The sequence below is a fragment of the Phoca vitulina genome, unplaced genomic scaffold (genome assembly GCF_004348235.1).
Source record: "Phoca vitulina isolate PV1807 unplaced genomic scaffold, GSC_HSeal_1.0 scaffold19, whole genome shotgun sequence".
NCBI classification, from domain to species: domain Eukaryota; kingdom Metazoa; phylum Chordata; class Mammalia; order Carnivora; family Phocidae; genus Phoca; species Phoca vitulina.
In genome coordinates, this window is record NW_022589722.1 from 1,095,246 (window position 1) to 1,115,277 (window position 20,032).

Consider the following 20,032-nt stretch of genomic DNA (forward strand, 5'->3'; position numbering starts at 1 on the left):
GCAAGTATCCCATCTGTAGATTTAAGAGCCCATGGCGAGAGGGAGCGAAGAGAGATAGTGTTGCTTGACAGTCTATAGTCGTGATAAGGTAAAGGCCAGCAGGTAAATAAGTATTTGCTACAAACCTTTTAAAATTGGGGAAGCTTATAAAAAATATTGCTTCAACACAAAAGTAAAATTTATTCCTTCAACATCTGAAATAATGAGGCAGATCTGTGTGCTTTAACATGAAACAATGTCCAGGATAAATTATTCACAGAAATAAGATCCAGAAGACAGAACACAGAATGCTGTTATTTGTGTGATGCACATACACATCGCCAAAAGGATGCATAAGAAAGTGGTAATGGCGGTTGCCTTTAAGGATGGAATTGGGTGACTAGGAGAAATGTTGGGAGGGAAATCCACTCTACACTGAACTGTTATAATTTTTGAGTTCTGTAAAATGTACATACATTTCCTATCAATGAATATTTTTTAATTTTAAACTGATATAAAATACAGTATTAACAAGTATGTGAAAACAGAACCAAAAGTTTTAGTCACCAGTGGAATTATATTTTAAATGCTGTGATGCAGTCTGTTAACATACATCTCTAGAGGACCAAACATATTTGGCCAAAAATTCATTAATGGATATGGTGTGTGTAATACCTCCCGTATTTTGCTGCTGTATTCATTGTGATTTTTTAAATGTGACTAATATAGCGGTAGGGTGGGTATAAATAAAAGCCTTTTAGTGAGATGGCACTCAGTGGGGTTCTGCTTCACCCACTTTCATAGATACAACAGTTTCATAAAAAAATAATCATAATTTACATTTCAGAGACTATACCGATGCTGCAAGCAGTCAACTGCACACATGATCTCCTAGGAGACTACTTTTTCAAGAATTGTGAGACTACGTTAGAATACCATTTAACCCTAGTACTCTACTTTTCCTTTGTCTCTGAAGTGGTGGTAACTCTATTAATGAATCTATTAATCCCTCTTGGAATGTAATGATTAATTATTACGAGAAATGCCTAAGTGCTGACTGAAATGCAAGATAATCCAATTCAGGTGATATAAGAAAAATCAGTGTGGAAAACAAACATCATTTTTAACTTCATTTATTTGTAGCTTAAAATGTAATGCCATACAATCTTAACAATCACTTAAAAAAAGGATTTATATTTGCATAAAACAGAAGCAAAACAGAAAGATATGAAATAAAAGGCCATCTTGCTTCAAGTTTTCAAATCAGTACTTAAGAGTACTAATATACATCTATATACATTGCAAGTATATATAAATATACTATGAGTAATCTTGAAACCACAATAAATATCAAGTAGGTTTTTAGGCACACGGCATAGGAAAATGCAGAATCTGCATAATTCTTGAGAGTGCTGAGTGACTCATTCTTAGATCATTTTCACACATATATTTTACACAAAATATACAAGCATCACGCACATGATCCCCAGTCATCTCCGAATCGAAACTGTCACCCAGCATTATTCTTTGATACTATTGCTCTATACCAGCTATGACATAAGAAAATATTTTGCAGTTTTCTTCAGTGAATCGCCTAAGAAGGTATCAATGCTACCAAAATAAGTACAGCCTATCTACACAACATATTCATGGAAGTGTGCCTGGAGGCGCCGACTTACACAGCTGCTCACTGCAATACTGGGAGTTACCCGGAGGCAAACTTACAAATTTTGAAGTATACCATTTTTGAATTGCCAATACTATTAAACCAGAAATTATTAGAAACTGAGGTAACACCTGTTTTTTTTTTTTCCTTTGAGATAGAAATGCTTGAAAAAACACCCAAAAGTATTTTTAAAAATCCTGACAAACCTGGACCTCAGTCACTATAAGCTCTTGTCTGTAACTCTTTCTGCGCAAATGTAAACCAAACAATCCAAAGGAATGCTCTAGTTGAATTTACATATACTTAGGATTAAAGATCACAGCCAAGGAACACCTGAGATCACCCTCTGATAAGTGAAGCCTAATGCTTCTCTTAGTAGAGCCAATGTTCATTGATAAAAATGAACCAAATAGAACCTGCTGATATTTCCCTCCCAGCTACAAGTCAGACTCTGGCATGTCCGGCATATCGGCCATCAAGTACCCTATTCCATATCGTCCATTGGGAGCAGTATCCAGAGTTGGTGATCCACTCTGTTTCCGATAAATATTTTTACCAAAATTTGGAGATGACATCTCGCTGGATAGCTTTCCATGAATGAGGCTTGCATCATCGCCCTCTAAGTTTACAGGCTCTTTCAGGACCCTTCCTCTCTTATAGGTCACAGATGCTAAATTACCAGAACTATTGTCTATTAGGTTGCAGTGACGAATGATAAAGACAGCTGGGACAGGGAGTATTGCCAGGACCATCAGCAAGATACAGACAACCAGTCCCCATGTTGGATAGCTCAGAAATTCTTCAGATGCCTGTGAAAGCCAAAAAAAAAAAAAAAAAAAAAAAAAATCATTATTGATAATCTTGCTCTGTAAGTACATGAAAAAAAATATATATTTGTCTCAGGTCTGTAAGCAAAGAGTCTTGTGACATGCTTTGACCAACAGAATGTTGTGGAAGTGACATCAATCGGCTCTAAAGGCGAGGTTTTACAGGCCTTGCAAGTTCTGCCTCTGTTTCTTAGGACGCTGCCCTGAGTCCATCATGCCGGCAAGAAGCCAAGAATGAAAGATTACATAGAGAGAGACCGGTGCTCCAAGTTCAATCAACTGTATGAGTTCGTTCAGGTAAAACCTAGAGAATGACCCAGTTCACCTGCAGAACCCTGAGAAATAATAAATCAGCATTGCTCTCAGTCATTAAATTACATGTGCCACACTGTCTTTCTAAAATCTGAAAATCTAAATCTTGAAACACATCTGGCCCCAAGGGTTTTAGTAAGGGTTAACAGACTTGTTAATGCCCCAGTCATGAATTTAGTTGTTGTTATATAGCGTTATTGACCATAGAATAGTTCAAGGTCAGAGGTATCTCTGAAAAATAAGCATTCTGATTTTATAACAGTTAATATGTATCTTTATTATGATGTGGCTAATGCACCTTGAAAACAGAAATTGAAATCATCATTGCTAATATAAAACACTTACAACAAAACTTTCCTTCAATATTTATTTCAATTATATCTTCATGGCTAATGCATATTTTCTTGTTACACATTATCTGGGATATGATTTAATAAATTTATATAAGAAAAATATTCCTGGTGGTTTGGACAGTATGTTTTCTAGAGTCAAAGGCCCCATAATTATTGGTTCATCTATGGTGACATAAACACAGCTTCTTTAGTGAGGACCAAGTCCATATTTCTCATGTATTAAAAAAATCTACAATCTGTAACAAAATCATACATGCTTGGGGCCAAACAAAATATAAACCTCAAGATCCTTGCATAAAAACAAAACCATTCACTAAACAGCAAAATATACTGTGAAGAAAGCAAAAGACTAAAACCCCTAAAATAATATTTTACATATATTTTTTCATCTAACTTCCTTATTTTGTATTTTACCTTATCTTCAATCCATGCATTATAGCCAGGAGGACTTAATCCCATATTCACAACACTAGCTATTAGCAGTGATAATAGCATCAGAGGAGAAATATATTTCCACATATAGTAGTAATATCTGTTGGGAGCAAACCCCAGCATATCTTTCAGGTCTTCCATAAATCTAAATAAAAAGAAAGCATTTAATTATGCCTTGAGTTATATTTCTATACCTTAAAAATGTGCATTATATCAACAGTTTGACAAGGGTTTAGCTATGATACCCTATGACATTTTATACTGAATCAAAAAATCATATTGGGAGATGACTTATAAGTTAAGAGCATTCATAAGGTAAAGTGTAAACAGTTAAGTATTGTGATTTTTGTTTAGTGAAAGCACTCAAACCAATTACTGAAAAGTTTCCCACTGATGACTTTCTACTCTATAAACACAATATTTGCAATACATTCAAAATTCCTTGTCTCTTTTTTATTTAGCAATAATTAATTAATATCATCCAGTATCTAATCAGTGTTTATATAATCTAAACTTTCACTTCTTTTCATAGTCTATTTGTTGGAACTGAAAGAAGGTCCACACATTGCAACTGGCTGATGTGTTTCTCAAACCCCTTTTTCATCTCTTACGTTCCTCCTACATCTCTTTTTTGTTTCTTCCAATTTTTTTTTCAATCAGCTGGACACTCTATACCATAGTAATCTCACAGTCTGGATTTTGCTGATTACATCCACACAGTGGTGCTTCACAAGTGCATCTGATCCTCCTATTTCCTGTAAATTAGTACTTAGACTTAGTAACCCTTAGGCTTATGTTGTTGTTTTAAGAAGTTTATCATGGTATTATTTACATGAAATAAAGTTCACACTTTTAGGTATATGATGTCAACACTGTTAAGGCACAGTCATTACATAGTGGTCTATATATCTCTTATTATTTATCTAGAGATAATCATCGCCCACCCACCAGTGTTCCAGTAGATTTTTTGGCTGTGTAAAGACAGTTCTCTAGTAGAGACTTCAAAGAGAGATCATAGTAACTATATTCCCTAATTTCTTGTATGCTCATAATTGTCTGTCTGTGGTCACTATACTTGAATGTGAGTGTTGCTGGTTTAAACATCTGTGGCTTATGTTTTCTTTCCTTGAGAATTGTAAATATTCTAACTACATAATATTGTTACAAAAAATTTGTTGACTATCAGATTTTTCTCTCATAAATAATTTTGATTGATTTGTTTGTTACTGTTTTTGCCTGGATGGCCCTTTTTATTTTCTTTATTTCTTTATTTTTTTGTCTTGAAGTAAGAGCCTAGACTATGTCCTGGTGTTGCCTTATGTCTATTTTTCCAAGTGTATCATGTGCCCTTTCAACATTCAGGTTGTCACTTATTTTAGGCAAGTTTCTTCAATTACAGCATTTAATATTGTTCCAGCCACTGCTTTTAGAGGACTTCACTGTACACATGTGGAGTCCTCTTTGTTTAACTCCTGCTCCTATTCCTTTTCTTAGCTCCTTTGCTATTTCTTCTTCTTCTTCTTTTTTTTTTTTTTAAGATTTTATTTGTTTATTTGAAAGATAGAGAAGTAGTGAGCGAGAGAGAGAGCGCGTGCAAGCAGGAGGGAAAGGGAGAAGCAGAGCCCCCGCCCTGAGCAGGGAGCCCAAAGTGGGACTCGATCCCAGGACCCTGGGATCATGACCTGAGCCAATTCAGATGCTTAACCAACTGAACCACCCAGGCGCCCCTTGTATTTCTTCTTGATTTAAAGAAAAGTATTCCTCCTTTCTAGCTTCTAATTCTCGTGGAACTAGTCATTGTGCTTATTGTTTTTGTGTTCTTTTTAATTTGATCATCATCTGAATATTAATATTCACAATTATTTCCTGAGTTCTATCACCTGTTTTCAAATCTTCCTTTTCTTTAATTATCATATTTCTTGATTTTTAAACAACTGATGTATGCTATTCTTTTTCTTTTAGAAAAATATATTTCAACTCATTTTTGAAATATGGTTAGTTTTTCATCTATTTTGCTTATGTTCTTTTGTTGTCTGCAGGGATTTATTCTGTTCCTTTCCTCTTTTTTAAAAAATATTTTTCCTAAGATTTGGCCACATTCAAGTGAAGTGAATTTTCTTGCATTTTTAGACACTAACATATACACCAAAAGATGGAAGAGCATTTTTTGGGCATTTTCAAAAAAGAGATTTCTATCTTAGAAGGTTATTGTTAGGCTCATAGGCAATGTATGCAGAGCACACTACCTTGCATACAGTAGGAATTTAGTAGGTGCACATATAGAAGGACTTTAATAGAGACCAGTTTAATAACTACTATTAGTAGTAGTATCACTACTCTTGCTGTTGTTAACTATTATTATTTAGGGACACTAACTACTAAGAAGAGATATTTTGTACTATGCCTATTGTAAATGACAAACTGTTGAAATGGAAATCTAAATTATGATCTTATTGATCCACAGATCAGTCCAATGATAATATCAAATTCCAACACAGTGCAAGTTAGGGGTATCTTGGTAGAGTATAGGGATACCTAATTTTGAAATTGCCTTCTAAATTACAGTCCTGGCTTGTAACTAACATTCTTGTTCTCCTGCACAAGTAAGGCTAATTTTCCATCTATAATATGGATGATATTAGTTACCACAGGGTATTTTTATGAGGATTCAGATTTAATGCATGTCAGACAGCTATTACTTCTATTGCCATATAGTACATGATTATTAAAAGTAAGTCTCCCTCCCCTTCCTTGCCTGGAGCTTTTGACACTAATAAAAACATTCTCCAAGCTTTGTCACGAAGCTCATTCAATACCAGTAACATTCTCTATGTTGTTTAAGAGGACTCTGGTCTTCACGCAACACACTCCTTGCTCCTTTACGTAGACCTCTAATAAGCTTGCCGATCTTACTGCCTTAGTCCATATATGTTAACTAAAGACAACAACTTTAAAAAAAAATATTGTACAAAACCTCCAGTAACCTTTTTCTTCTGAGATTACTCTAATGCCTCATTTCATGCCAAGTATATATACTTTTCACATCAAGCAGGTATATAATTTAGAGGTTTAGGCATCTAGTTATTCAAGTAATGACTCCACGTGAATATGAAATTTGGGCATAGCAAATGCCACATATGCCTCCAAGCAGGATAGATCACTTCCCAAAACTGACCTGCTACATAGGACGTTATGTATCATAATAAAATAAAACTCCTCCCATAAAACAGATTAGCAAAGTAATTAGGAAGACAGGCTTTAAAGTTAAGCAGAGACAGCTATGAATCCCAGGTGTGCCTCTGTCCAGGTGATGAGCAAGTCACATGGTGTCTCATAAGCCTGAGAAATGTGAAATGTGGACAACTATAATAACTTAAAACAACTTAACAAGGTTCTTGGAGCATAGCCATTACTCACTAGATCCTGGAAGATACTATTTCATAACTAGAATTAAATCAAAGCTCCAGAATCCCAGATTATATTACCATCCGCACAATTCTATCTAATCACCTAATAGAAGAATAGACTTTATTAAAAGGATTGAACCAAGAAGAGCCTGCAAAAGATTTGATTTTGTTGCAAAGAATTTTTCCCTCCTCTTCTAAATGAAAAAGATATTGACAATTGGTCTTTCCAATACAGAGATGAAAAATGAATGCATAAAAGCAAATATACTTACTTATCTATGCCATAAACAAAGGCTACAGCAATATTCTCCAAAATGACTACAATTAGCAGAGGGAGTGTAGCAGAATAATCATCAAACATTGTAACGAAGTAATTTCCAGAGCGTTGCACAAATATCAGGCCGATACAAAATGCCAGAAGACAACAGATAACTGTACAAAAGAAATAGATGAAAAAATTAAGCTTTTATTCAGTCCAGTCTTTTACATTTAATTATGAGTTATTATATTCAAACAACGTTGTCTTCACTTTTATAACTTTTCAATGATAAAAATAGGCAACACCTTTCCTGATACTATGGAATATAATACATTGGGAGTTGCCTGGATTTAGCCCCAAATTTAATATGAATCCATTGTAAGACAGTAACTTTTGACCAGCTACAATTAATATAAAAGCTTAGAGAGATTCCTGGGATCCATATAATATTCTCATATTTATGCTAGACTCTATTCTCTCACACACTTTAGTAGAGAAGCTGTCAAAAATAAAAGATGACTGCGTTCTATTTCTCAACCACCTTTGAGCAGAGGCGAGTAAAAGTAGTAGAGCAGACAGCAGGAAGTCTGCTTCTCCCTTTCCCTCTGCCTCCTCCCCCACCCAACTCATGCTCTATCTCTCTTAAATAAAAAAAATAAAATCTTAAAAAAAAAAAAGAAGTAGTAGAGCAGGTACTGGCAGTTTGGGAGGGGAGAAAACAGACATCCTTGGGTTCAATCACATGGGGGTTCCCTGACAATCTCCCTAAGTATGGGTTAAGTGAAGTCATCACCTCCATTTCTCAAGGACAATGCTAGTTGTATGAGTTACATCATACATAAATGAATATTATATATAAACATATAACGTAGAGATGGAAAAGTAACATTTACTTGGAGTCTATCGCATACTGAAATTTTCTTTTCTTAAGATTTTATTTATTTATTTGACAGAGAGAGTACACAGTGAGAGAAGGGACACAGCAGGGGGAATGGGAGAGGGAGAAGCAGGCTTCCCCGCTGAGCAGGGGCTCCATCCCAGGACCCTGGGATCATGACCTGAGCCGAAGGCAGACGCTTAACGACTGAGCCACCCAGGCGCCCCTACTGAAATATTTAAATGCTTGTCCCAGTATACTGTACTCAAAGTCTCAGGATGGAAGTAGCAGGGCTTGAACCACAGCCTGTGTCACTTTCACTCTCACCTACTTACACCGTAGTACATGGTGAATATGAAGAAAGCATATTCTAGGTGGTACAGATAGTAAGAGCTTTGCTGGAGATTTGAGAGTAAAGACTATAAGTAATTTACTTATCTAAGTCCTACTGTACTATCAGACAAGACAAAAGCACAACATTTCATTGAGGTGAAATATGACTTTAAGTATAGGTATGATCCCAAAAGACAGGTAATGGGAAAAGAGAGGACATTCCCCTTTGCTCTGACCAAACAGGTTCTCCCAGTGGGGGTCACCAAATACTACTTCGTGTGTTTTTTCCCTCTACACTGTTGCTTTTCCCTTAATTCTGCAAGCCCTCTTACTACAGGGGGGTTTAGATATGGGGCAAAGATGAGGAAAGTGGCAAAGATGTTATTTAGTATGCACATCAGGCAGGATACAGGTAGCCTTGAATTAAATAGAAACTTCAGAAGTAGAGACTGCCTCATTTGGGAGAAGATAAGGAAGTTTCTCATTTATAGCTGAGTTAAGACATAAGCATTTAATAAACTGCTAAAATTGTTTTACACGTACATACACAAACTTAGCAGAGCACTAATTGATAAAATACATATTTGAAAGTTATTTATACAGCAGTTATTACTAAATCTTTCAGAGCCAAAAACAGAACTTCGATGAGCTTGTATATTACTGCCCAGCATTCAATACTATATATATATATATATATAGGTATAGACATATATTTTCTAATTTGTTTTTGCATCACTTACCAACACTGTTCCTGCACTCTGGTCTGGCTGGCTTCCTTAACTGTTCCCTTTATCTCTGTTTATATATGTTAAACTAAAGCTATTACTAAAGCTATCCTCTGACCCCTACAAGACCCTTCCCCTTTCCAATTCAACTACCATCCCTGTCACTGATAGTTCCATCATATATTTAGATGACCCTCGCAGCTTCTTAATTCTTGTAACATGTTAAATCACTACTATGCCATCTATCAGTATATTACATGGTGTAAGTCAGACTTGGTGTTAGTTATCAGTTCTATTATTTTTGGAGACAAGGCTCTCCTATATCTCTATCTCTTTTATAATTTCTCTTATATCCTTTATATCCTTCAAGTGCAAGGATGGTGCAGTACAAAACTGGTACTCTATTTCTTTTTTAAGATTTTATTTATTTGACACAGAGAGAGAGCACAAGCAGGGGAAGCAGCAGGCAGAAGGAGAGGGAGAGGGAGAAGGAGGCTCCCCTGCAGAGCAGGGACCCCAACGTGGGGGTCAATCCCAAGACCCTGGGATCATGACCTGAGCCAAAGGCAGTCGCCCAACCAACTGAGCCACCCAGGCACCCCCAAAACTGGTTTTAATAATTGCTTGTACATTGGACTTAATAATAACAGTCAATATTGATAAATTATTTTATTTTCTTTCTTACTTGGAGATATTAGCTACTAGTAGGCTACAAGGGCTATTTTATATGAGAACTGAATTTAGGTTTAATCAATTTCAATGATGCACTTTTTGGAAAAGGAATATTGGATCTGAACTTTTAAAAATAATTGTCTTATTTACAAAATTATACATGAACATTCTATGACTTCATTCTATTCATGATAGATTCATGAATAAATTCATAATAGTGACATTACTATTAATAAAAATAATATAATAAGTAATCAACAAATAATATAATCTACATTGAATCTAGAATCTATCATTTGCATTGTATATAACACATAAATAAAATAACAAATAATAGTAATACATATTAATAAATGGGCATTAATAAAACACTTTCCATTTCCATCTCTGACCTCTCACCAAGAGTAAAATGGCCTGTATCAGTTCAATGAAAAGTCAAATACCTAAAAACTCACCAGTAAGAATTTCTTTCCTCACTTTGAAAGTGTCCACAATAGGTGTGATGATCCCTTCAATTGTTCCAAACATGCTGCCAAGCCCTAGATTTACCAGCATGAGGAAGAACATCACTGACCAGAAGGGGGATGCAGGGAAATGTGTCATTGCTTCTGTAAAGGCAATGAAAGCTAAACCAGTCCCCTGAACAGCCTGTAAATTATATAAAATAGCAACATTAGTACTGAGCAATATTAAGGGATGACTATATATACCAGTTACATAGGGGAAGTAAAACTCTGCATAATGCTTGGGAGTTACTGGAAATAGATAGGCTGATATCATGCTGTCTCCTAAGAAACTGTGCCTCTAAACAAAAGTTGATTGTGTTATTTGATAAAAACAACAGACCAGAATTAAAAAAGGAAAAAGCAAAAACAAAAACTTTAAAGGGTGATTTAATAATTAAATCTTTCTTTACAGAACTCAAGATTTTTATATAAATGATGGCTCCATCCATAACTTCTTGCACATGATGCTTTATGTTTAGTCTCATGTATAGTGTTAGCTGTCTTACTGCAAGGGATCAATGGTCGATTTCTCCATTATATTTTCCTTTTTGGCAATACAAGGGAAAGGGCAACAACCAATACAATGATGCATATTAATATTCACCTGTTTCATGTTTATTAAAATAAATGACAGTAGCTAAAGAAGTTAGTCATGAACTTGTTAAACAAAAATATTAAAATGGCTAAATATCAATTATGTGTCCAAACAACCATGCAATATATTAATGATAGTCATAACTTAAATTTTGTGTTAAAGATTATATCAGGAAAAGTATCAGACTAATTTCATTTTCTTTGATGAAAATTGATTTATATTCATATTTTAAATTTTTGTGGCTTAATCAGTGAGATTGCTTTTTAAAGTAAAGCAAATCTTTGTAATTTAAGAAAATATGTTTTTTTTGATTTCTCTCTCTTATTTTTTTCCCTTTGCTTGTTTGTTTTGTTCCTTAAATTCCACATGTTAACTAACTGGAATTAAAATAAAAACTTCAGGTTTTGTTGACTGTTTTTTTTGCTGTGCAAAAGCTTTTTATCTTGATGAAGTCCCAATAGTTCATTTTTGCCCTTGCTTCCCTTGCCTTTGGCGATGTTTCTAGGAAGAAGTTGACAACCGAAAGAATGGGAGAAGATATTTGCAAATGACATATCAGATAAAGGGCTAGTATCCAAAATCTATAAAGAACTTATCAAACTCAACACTCAAAGAACAAATGATCCAATCAAGAAATGGGCAGAAGACACGAACAGACATTTTTCCAAAGAAGACATCCAAATGGCCAACAGACACATGAAAAAGTGTTCAACATCGCTCGACATCAAGGAAATCCAAATCAAAACCTCAATGAGATACCACCTCACACCAGTCAGAATGGCTAAAATTAACAAGTCAGGAAACGACAGGTGTTGGCAGGGATGCGGAGAAAGGGGAACCCTCCTACACTGTTGGTGGGAATGCAAGCTGGTGCAGCCACTCTGGAAAACAGTATGAGGTTCCTCAAAAGGTTGAAAATAAAGCTATCCTACAACCCAGCAATTGCACTACTGGGTATTTACCCAAAGATACAAATGTAGTGATCCGAAGGGGTACATGCACCCCGATGTTTATAGCAGCAATGTCCACAATAGCCAAACTATGGAAAGAGCCAAGATGTCCATCAACAGATGAATGGATAAAGAAGATGTGGCATATATATACAATGGAATATTATGCAGCCATCAAAAGGAATGACATCTTGCCATTTGCAATGACGTGGATGGAACTGGAGGGTATTATGCTGAGCGAAATAAGTCAATCAGAGAAAGACATGTATCATATGATCTCACCGATATGAGGAATTCTTAATCTCAGGAACAAACTGAGGGTTGCTGGAGTGGTGGGGGGTGGGAGGGATGGAGTGGCTGGGTGATAGATATTGGGAAGGGTATGTGCTATGGTGAGTGCTGTGAATTGTGTAAGACTGTTGAATTGCAGACCTGTACCTCTGAAACAAATAATACATTATATGTTAAAAAAAAAAAAGAAGAAGAAGAAGATAGCAGGAAGGGAAAAATGAAGGGGGGGAAATCGAGGGGAGGACGAACCATGAGAGACTATGGGCTCTGAGAAACAAACTGAGGGTTCTAGAGGGGAGGGGGTGGGGGCATGGGTTAGCCTGGTGATGGGTATTAAAGAGGGCATGTACTGAATGGAGCACTGGGTGTTATATGCAAACAATGAATCATGGAACACTACATCAAAAACTAATGATGTAATGTATGGTGATTAACATAACATAATAAAAAAATAAAAATAAAAACTTAAAAAAAAAAGTATGTCCTCTGAAATAAAAAATGTGAATTTTGAAACAGCATAATCTTCCACTGTCATTTTAAAGCTCATTTTCCTAAAAGAAGTCTTCTGGATAATGTGTATTTTTACCTGAGTGATAATTACTGTGTTGCTTAGACATAGCTTACTCACTTTATTTAGCTCATCCTCAGTTTGACAGGAATTGAGATGAAGAGCAGAAAATTCTTCTTCTTTCACTTTTTGAATGATGTCATAAACTAAATGATAATCTTCGGCAGTAACAGCTGAAAGGTTGATATGATGAGGAATAATATCCTGACTAATGTTGCCCATTTTCAAAAATTTTATGATCATTTTCGAATTTCTGAAAAATAGAACAACACAACGAATGCACCTTTATGGGTTTGGGGGGTATACGTTTTATACAATTATGCCATCAAAAGCTAAAGGAAATTAATATCCATACTCTGCTATGCATTTCTCATTTATGACATTTGCTTTAAAGCCCAGAACTGCAAACACCACCAGTGTTGCCAGGACAGATGTAAAAAAATTAATGAAGGACACCAGGACAGCATCAAAGTGGCAGTTGTTGTCTCTTTTGTTGTAGCTTGAAAAGGCGATGACACCACCAAATCCCAGACCTAAGGCAAAGAACACCTGAGTAGCAGCTTCTCTCCAGACCTTGGGTTCCAGCATCATTTCAAGCTGTTTAAAATTAAACATAATAGAAGTCAGCTGCAACATAGTACTTCGGAATAATCTACATGGAATTAGTTCTCTTATTTAAATGTATCATAATGATATTTATGCACCCAAAGGTTATTTCAACTGGGAGAATAATCTGTTCTTAGTAGAAATAACAAAGTTTTCACTTAGTAGTGAGACCAGAAATATGAAAAAGAAAAACTAGAGACAATCGTGTAGATGGAGATTTTATTCACATGGAGATTTTCTACTTATATAGGAATTTTTAAGTTATCTTTAAGACAAATCAGAAGGACTATTTGAAATTAACTATCTTCAATCATTTCCTATTTTAAGTCTTCGTTTTCTTTCCAAAGCAAAATAAATTAATTACCAATAAAACTGAATTATTTAACTAATACCCTAAGTTTTGTGTTTTCTGGGGGCAGTCTAGTAGTCAAGGCAGATAATAAGCAGATTATAAGTTTGGGAGAGTTGACTATTTGTACTTTGCTTATTCACGTATGTATGATGCATTTCTTTCGATAGTTTTCTGAAAGCCTTTTCTTTGAAAATTGAAGCAATGCAACTGCATCATCTCTAAGACCCTTTCAGAGCCAAAGTTCTGAAGGTCTGAACCTATGCTGAACATATATTTCAAGTAACTCTGCTTTACTTCTTGGACAATTATCACTGTATATAATCAAACCTTTTAAATGGAACAATTAATATTAGCCATATGTGACACAGATGTCAATGAACAGGTTTGATTTTGAGTAAAAAAAGTGTTTAAATTGGTATTTTATCTCTTTTTACTATTGCAATGAGGCTGCCTTCATTGGGGGCAATGTCAAATGTGGATAAGAAGATGAGGTCCACAGTTTTAGATCTCGATTCTGCCATTTAATAATCTAAAAGCAGTGCAATCTAGAGTAAGTGGCTGCCCTCCCTGAGTTTCAGCTTCTTCAACTGAAGATGGGAGTAACAAAGCATATACCACTCTATCACATGCCCTACCACACTCTAAGTGCTCAATAATTGTTGACATATATGGACTGCATTGGTAGGAACACTGATAAGCACTTTGCATGGACTATCTCAATTAATCTTCAGAACAATCCATGAAATTTGTTGCTACTATTGTCTGAATCTTAAAAAGGTTAAGTAACCTGCCCAAGGTTACATGGCAGTTCTGAGGTAGAGCTGAAATATAAACCAAAGTGATTCCAAAATGTGCATTTTCTCAAATATTAGGATTTATTGTTCAATTTTAGTTACTAGGATTTAATTATTTCAGTTATTAGTTATTAGGATTTATTGTTCAATTTTAGTTCAATTTATTGTTTAATTTTAGTGATTATAATTGAGATAGAATATATTTTCATGAAACATAATCACGATTATATTTATAATTTATTAAGATTTAACTGAAATACTCATATTGTTTGTTGATGGCTGCTACATTACCACTCTATCATTAATATTGATCTCAAATACACTCAACTATCTATCTCTACTTTACCCACTAGATGGCAGGCAACACCCATTTACTAAACACATTATTCCGCTTTCTTCCAGTTCAGGAGCTATATCTCCATTCACTGTTTTGGGAATAGTTTGTGTGCTTTACTTTCTCCCTTGGACAAACAATGTAAACTAAAAAGTAACTGAGAACTTATCATTATTATATTAACTATCACACCTGCAGTGACCTAAAACAGAATTTTATCTATAGTCAATGAAAAGTGGGCTGAAGAAAGAATTAACTATATTTTAATAGTGATTCCTAGTCCCAGATGAAAATGTCAGTAATGCCATAGTTTTAAATACGGGGCCATGTGAAAGTGTCATATCAAAGTAGCTGAATTCTAAGATAGCTATTTAATTCAAATATTTAGAATTATGTCACAAGCAATTGCCAACTTATATAAGGTGATATTCCAGAAGGTCACACCAAAGTTGGTTGTTTTAAACTCAGAGATCTTTTTTTTTTTAGATATTACAATATAAATATTTTTGCTTAGTAAATATGGCCCATTTGAAGCCAAATATCTTAACTAGTTATTCACTGAGGGGTTCCAACAACTCTAAATGCTAACCAGGACTTTTGAATTAGTCAAGAAAATCAGATACCAATGGCAGCATTTTTGCTACTAGAGAATGAATACTAAGCTGAAACTTGATACCCAAAGAACACAGCCTCTTTTACATCCTATCAAGGCAGCTGGAGTGACAAAGAATTCCAGGAAAGCTAATTTCTGCCCAAATCCCACAGCATGATGCTGACTGCACATTCACCCTTCAGATAACTTCCAGTTTCTGAACTAATTTTGAAACTTTATAACTCCATGTCTGCCTGTAATAGTGTTGGCAAACTAATAATGAGGTGTTAACTTCATTTCAGTGAATAACTAAAATGTATATACCCTTCAAAACTTGTTTTTGTTTCCTGCCAAATCACTATCCCAAGTCTACAAGGATTGATTAATAAGCAGGTTCAAGGTGCCCAGCATTGAGTTCAACTCTAAGATGAGTGAGAGAACATCAGTTCTGAGCCTTTTGTGGAGCCTAATGAGAACTTTCCTGAAATGTATATGCATTTATAAAGGTTACAAAACTTCCCAAACTCACCACTATAAATATTATTCTAGGAGGCACAAAACCTCGAAACAAGAACATGGATTTTCTCTGAGACAGGATTTAGAGTACAGAAGCCTTCTCAGCCTGGGTTCATGGATTTTAGGTGATCTGTCAACCTTCTGAGACATTAAACAAATTAATATGTTCATTATGTTTCTCTGGTAAGAAGATCTTATTATAGACTTTTTCAAAGGGGTCAATTACAAAAGATTAAGAACCACTGACATAGAGAAGGAAATAGAGGAAAGATGGAAAAGTCCTGGGGCCCCTAGGTGGCTCAGTTGGTTAGGTGTCCGACTCTTGATTTTGGCTCACGTCATGATCTCAGGGTTGTGGGATTGAACCTCATGGCAGGCTCCATGCTCAGCACAAGTCGGCTTGTCCCTCTCCCTCTGCTCCTCCCCCTGCTCACGTGCTCTCTCTCTCTCTCTCAAATAAATAAATAAAATCTTTTAAAAAGATGGAAAAGTCCTAAAATTTATCAGTGTAAAAAATTAGAAGTTAATTTACTATAAAAGGAAGTTTTAAGGTTCACATATTGTCTCACTCTAGAACTAAAATGGGACATTTAAAATTGGAAATAGATGGATATAATTATGGATATTTAAAAGCCCTGGTTTTTCTAGGCTGGTTAACACAACAGCTATAATTTAAAAGGCTAGCATACATATGTTAGAACAATTATCCTTTAAATCTAGCTGTGGGAACATTTGAACAATAAACCTAATGCTTTTATGATCATAAGCCTTAAATAGAAATGCAGTACATACCTTAGGGGTAAACATGTGGCGGATGCCATCAACTGAACCATTTAAAAGGAGTGCTCTGATTAGGAAGCATATAAGTACCACATACGGGAAAAGAGAACTAAAGTACATGATCTACAAAGAAAAAAAATAAATGTAGGTGAGACACACTAACAACGATACTCCTTTCTGTAGTTAAGATCATGTTTTATTCTATACTTTGACAGTCTCTGTTTTTATAGCATGATTAATAGTACTATTAATATGTTGTATAGCCATCATATTAGAATGGCTTATTAGTCTTAATGGAATGTGACTTACTTAAGATCCTATTTGAGATATAACGAAAAATAGGGTATCTCCCTTATTTACACTCCTTTAAAATAGTCCACTGGTATGATGTAACTTGAAAGTGTTTATTTCTTATAGTTCACAAAACAAGCAATATTTAAAAGAAATAATGGCTACTATCTCCCTAACAAATTCATACTTTTATTGTTTTAGGTAACAGCAACAGCAAAAAAGAGGTTTTTTTTCATTAATCAAAATTCCATTATAATTCTGTAAAGCTTCTGGAGTAGAGAGTGGGCCCCTGTGAAGGCTCCTAAGACTCTGAATAATTAACAATGTCAAGGTTTAACTTTCTGCTTCACAAATGTTCATGCTTAAAGTTATGCGAATGTTTTAGCATAGAAAAGCAATTGTCCTAACCGGATATTTACTGCTTCCTTGACATTTGCACGTGGAAGCCTAAAAGGTCTCTAAAATTTTCAGATCCAGAAAAGAACTTCTGACTTTCGCCCAGAGATGTCCCCACCTGTCTCTGTCTCAGCAAATAGAGCAACCATCCATCTAGGTGCTAAAGTCAAACATCCAGAAGTAGTCCTGCTCTACTGGTAATATTCTCCTAGTTTTCAGGCTACCACTCAGGTTATCTTATTCCTGCTTAAAGAACTCCAGGGATTTTTAATACAGTTGCAATAAAATGTGAATTCCTCTCTCTGACCTGCAAAGCCTCACATTAGAGTGCCTCCCTGCCAACCCTGCCCCCCTGCCCCCAGCTGAGCTCTGCCCCCAGACCCTTGCCAGCTACCACAGACCCAGCTCTGCAGCTTCAGGACTCAGCAGGGCTGTACCCTCAGCCTGAGGCACCCATCTCCTGATTTGTAGGACTCGCTCTCCTGTTATTTCTGTCTCGACTTCATCTTCAGTGAACTAAAACACGAGGACCAACGGAATGAAGAGCAAAAAATAAAGGTCTTTTAGGTCCTGACACAAAACTTCAAAAAATCTCTTTGATGAAATAAGGAAAGATTATAAGTGACTTCAGATTTCACTATAAAACATGTCTGTAGGTTCTTTCTTTAATTTAAACGCATTTTTTAAAGCACCACTTTTCACCAATCTTTATTTAACTACCTAGAATGACGTGGTACTTGTAGTTTGCCCACAGATGTTTATAGCAGAGCCTGAGGTGGGCATCACATGCAGGAGTGGTGATTAGCAGAAGCAGGAAGGGCTCTAGCATACTAACTTTTCCAGAAGATTGAATGCCTTTGATCATAGCCAAGCAAACCACAACCCAGGCAGCCAGCAAGCAGACGGTCATCTTCCAGTTTAAGCCCCCACTTTCAGAAATGGAACTGGAAATATTCAGGGCTTCTCTGTACCAGTAATAGGTGGTGGCGGAACTTTTTTCACATTCTGGCTCTACAACTGTAGAAAGAAAGATATTACCATCATTTCAGACTAGGAAGAGTAATGGCATTTTGTTTCCCCAGGAAGCCTACAAATCAGTTCTTAACATTTCAGAGAAAAGTACTATTATTCTAGAGAAGCATTTAAATTCACAGTGAAAACTCAATTGTGCAAAACTGTGAAAAATCCACGGACATGTATTCTTGTTAATATTTTTTATTACACATTTCTGAAATAGGAATATGTAAGCTTTTTTTAGCAAAGTAATTAAAACACAACAGGTTTATAGCCCCTTCCGCGCCCAGAATTATCTGACTGACTTCCTGTGACGGAGCTGTCAAATACACTAGCTGCTGGTCATATGTGACTTTTGAAATGAAGCTGGTCTAAAGTGGTATGTGCTGTAAATACAAAATGCAAAGAAGATTTTAGAGACTTAGTGCAAGAAAAATATTTTAAATTATTACATTAACAATTTTTATATTATTTGTTGAAATGTTAATATTTTGGAAAAATATTTCACCTATTTCTTACTTTTTTCAATGTGGCTACTAGTAAATTTTAGACTACATATGTGAGTTGCATTCTAGATTTACTGGACCTCACTACTATAGGGAATTGTCCTTTATTTATATTCTAGGATTTAAAAATAAATGATGGGAAAACTATGAAACAAGGGAACTAAAGACATAAAAACAATTATTTCGATCCAAATTATTTTTGTCCTATTTTTTATGTATGATTACCTGTATGACCTTTTTTTTAAAAAATTTGGGTTACTGAAGTATAGTTGACATAAAATGTTACATTCATTTCAGGTGTACAATATAGTGATTCTACAATTCTGTACATGACATGATGCTCACCACAATAAGTAGAGTTACCATCTGTCACCATACAATTATTACAATATTATTGACTATCTTCCTTATGCTGTACTTTGCATCTCCATGACTTACTTATTTTATAACTGAAAGTTATATTTTATTTATTTTAATCAAAATGTAAGGCATCAAGAAAGTTGTACAAAATAAAAAATTGTCAAAGCTAACAACTGAAGGGTTATAATATTTTACCCCAATGTCATGCAGCATGATAAAATAACTTGGGAAGAGCTAGTAAAATTAGATGGTGCCAATGGTCTTCGTTCTAAGTATACCAATCCTAAAAGTGAGGAAAGTTTGTAATGATAATTTTGAAAGATTTTTCCACATTATTTTAAGAAAAGAAAAAAATCTCAAAATCTCATGCCCTTAGCAACTTTATGATCTTTATATACAAAAACACTACGTGATACATGTCTTACAAGTGTGTGAAGCATTTTTCACCAAAGGACACTGATCCCAAGGAAGAGGTTGCTGAAAAGACTGAGAAAAATAAAACAAACTCCAGCCAATGATGACATTGTAGTAGAGAGCCACAAAAAAGCACACCTGCAAAACAAAACAGTGCTATTACATTACACCTCCTGTGCCACTTCCTTTGAAACGAGATGAAATGCATAAAACCCCATTTAACATATTAAAAATCCTCATTTCATTTTTATTTGAAACACATTATCTTTTCTAAATAGATGTCTCTCTTAGATCTTAAGAACATGCATTATCAAGATGAACTGTA

The 20,032-nt window shown here is 35.1% G+C and overlaps 1 protein-coding gene across 3 annotated transcripts in view; it reads right to left on the reverse strand.

Annotated features, from left to right (window-relative positions):
* Positions 1–1,793: 1,793 nt before the first annotated feature.
* SLC6A15 (solute carrier family 6 member 15) overlaps positions 1,794–20,032 on the reverse strand; it is a 42,704-nt gene continuing 24,465 nt past the window's right edge. For all 3 annotated transcript variants that reach the window (XM_032416563.1, XM_032416564.1, XM_032416562.1), the window contains exons 4-12: positions 19,719–19,845; positions 18,249–18,430; positions 16,739–16,849; positions 13,108–13,349; positions 12,813–13,005; positions 10,298–10,490; positions 7,249–7,408; positions 3,552–3,714; positions 1,794–2,454 (exon numbers count right to left, since the gene is read on the reverse strand). In XM_032416563.1, coding sequence (XP_032272454.1) covers positions 2,083–2,454; positions 3,552–3,714; positions 7,249–7,408; positions 10,298–10,490; positions 12,813–13,005; positions 13,108–13,349; positions 16,739–16,849; positions 18,249–18,430; positions 19,719–19,845 — 1,743 coding nt within the window. In that variant the 3' untranslated portion in view covers positions 1,794–2,082. The remainder of the gene's footprint in view (positions 2,455–3,551; positions 3,715–7,248; positions 7,409–10,297; positions 10,491–12,812; positions 13,006–13,107; positions 13,350–16,738; positions 16,850–18,248; positions 18,431–19,718; positions 19,846–20,032) is intronic.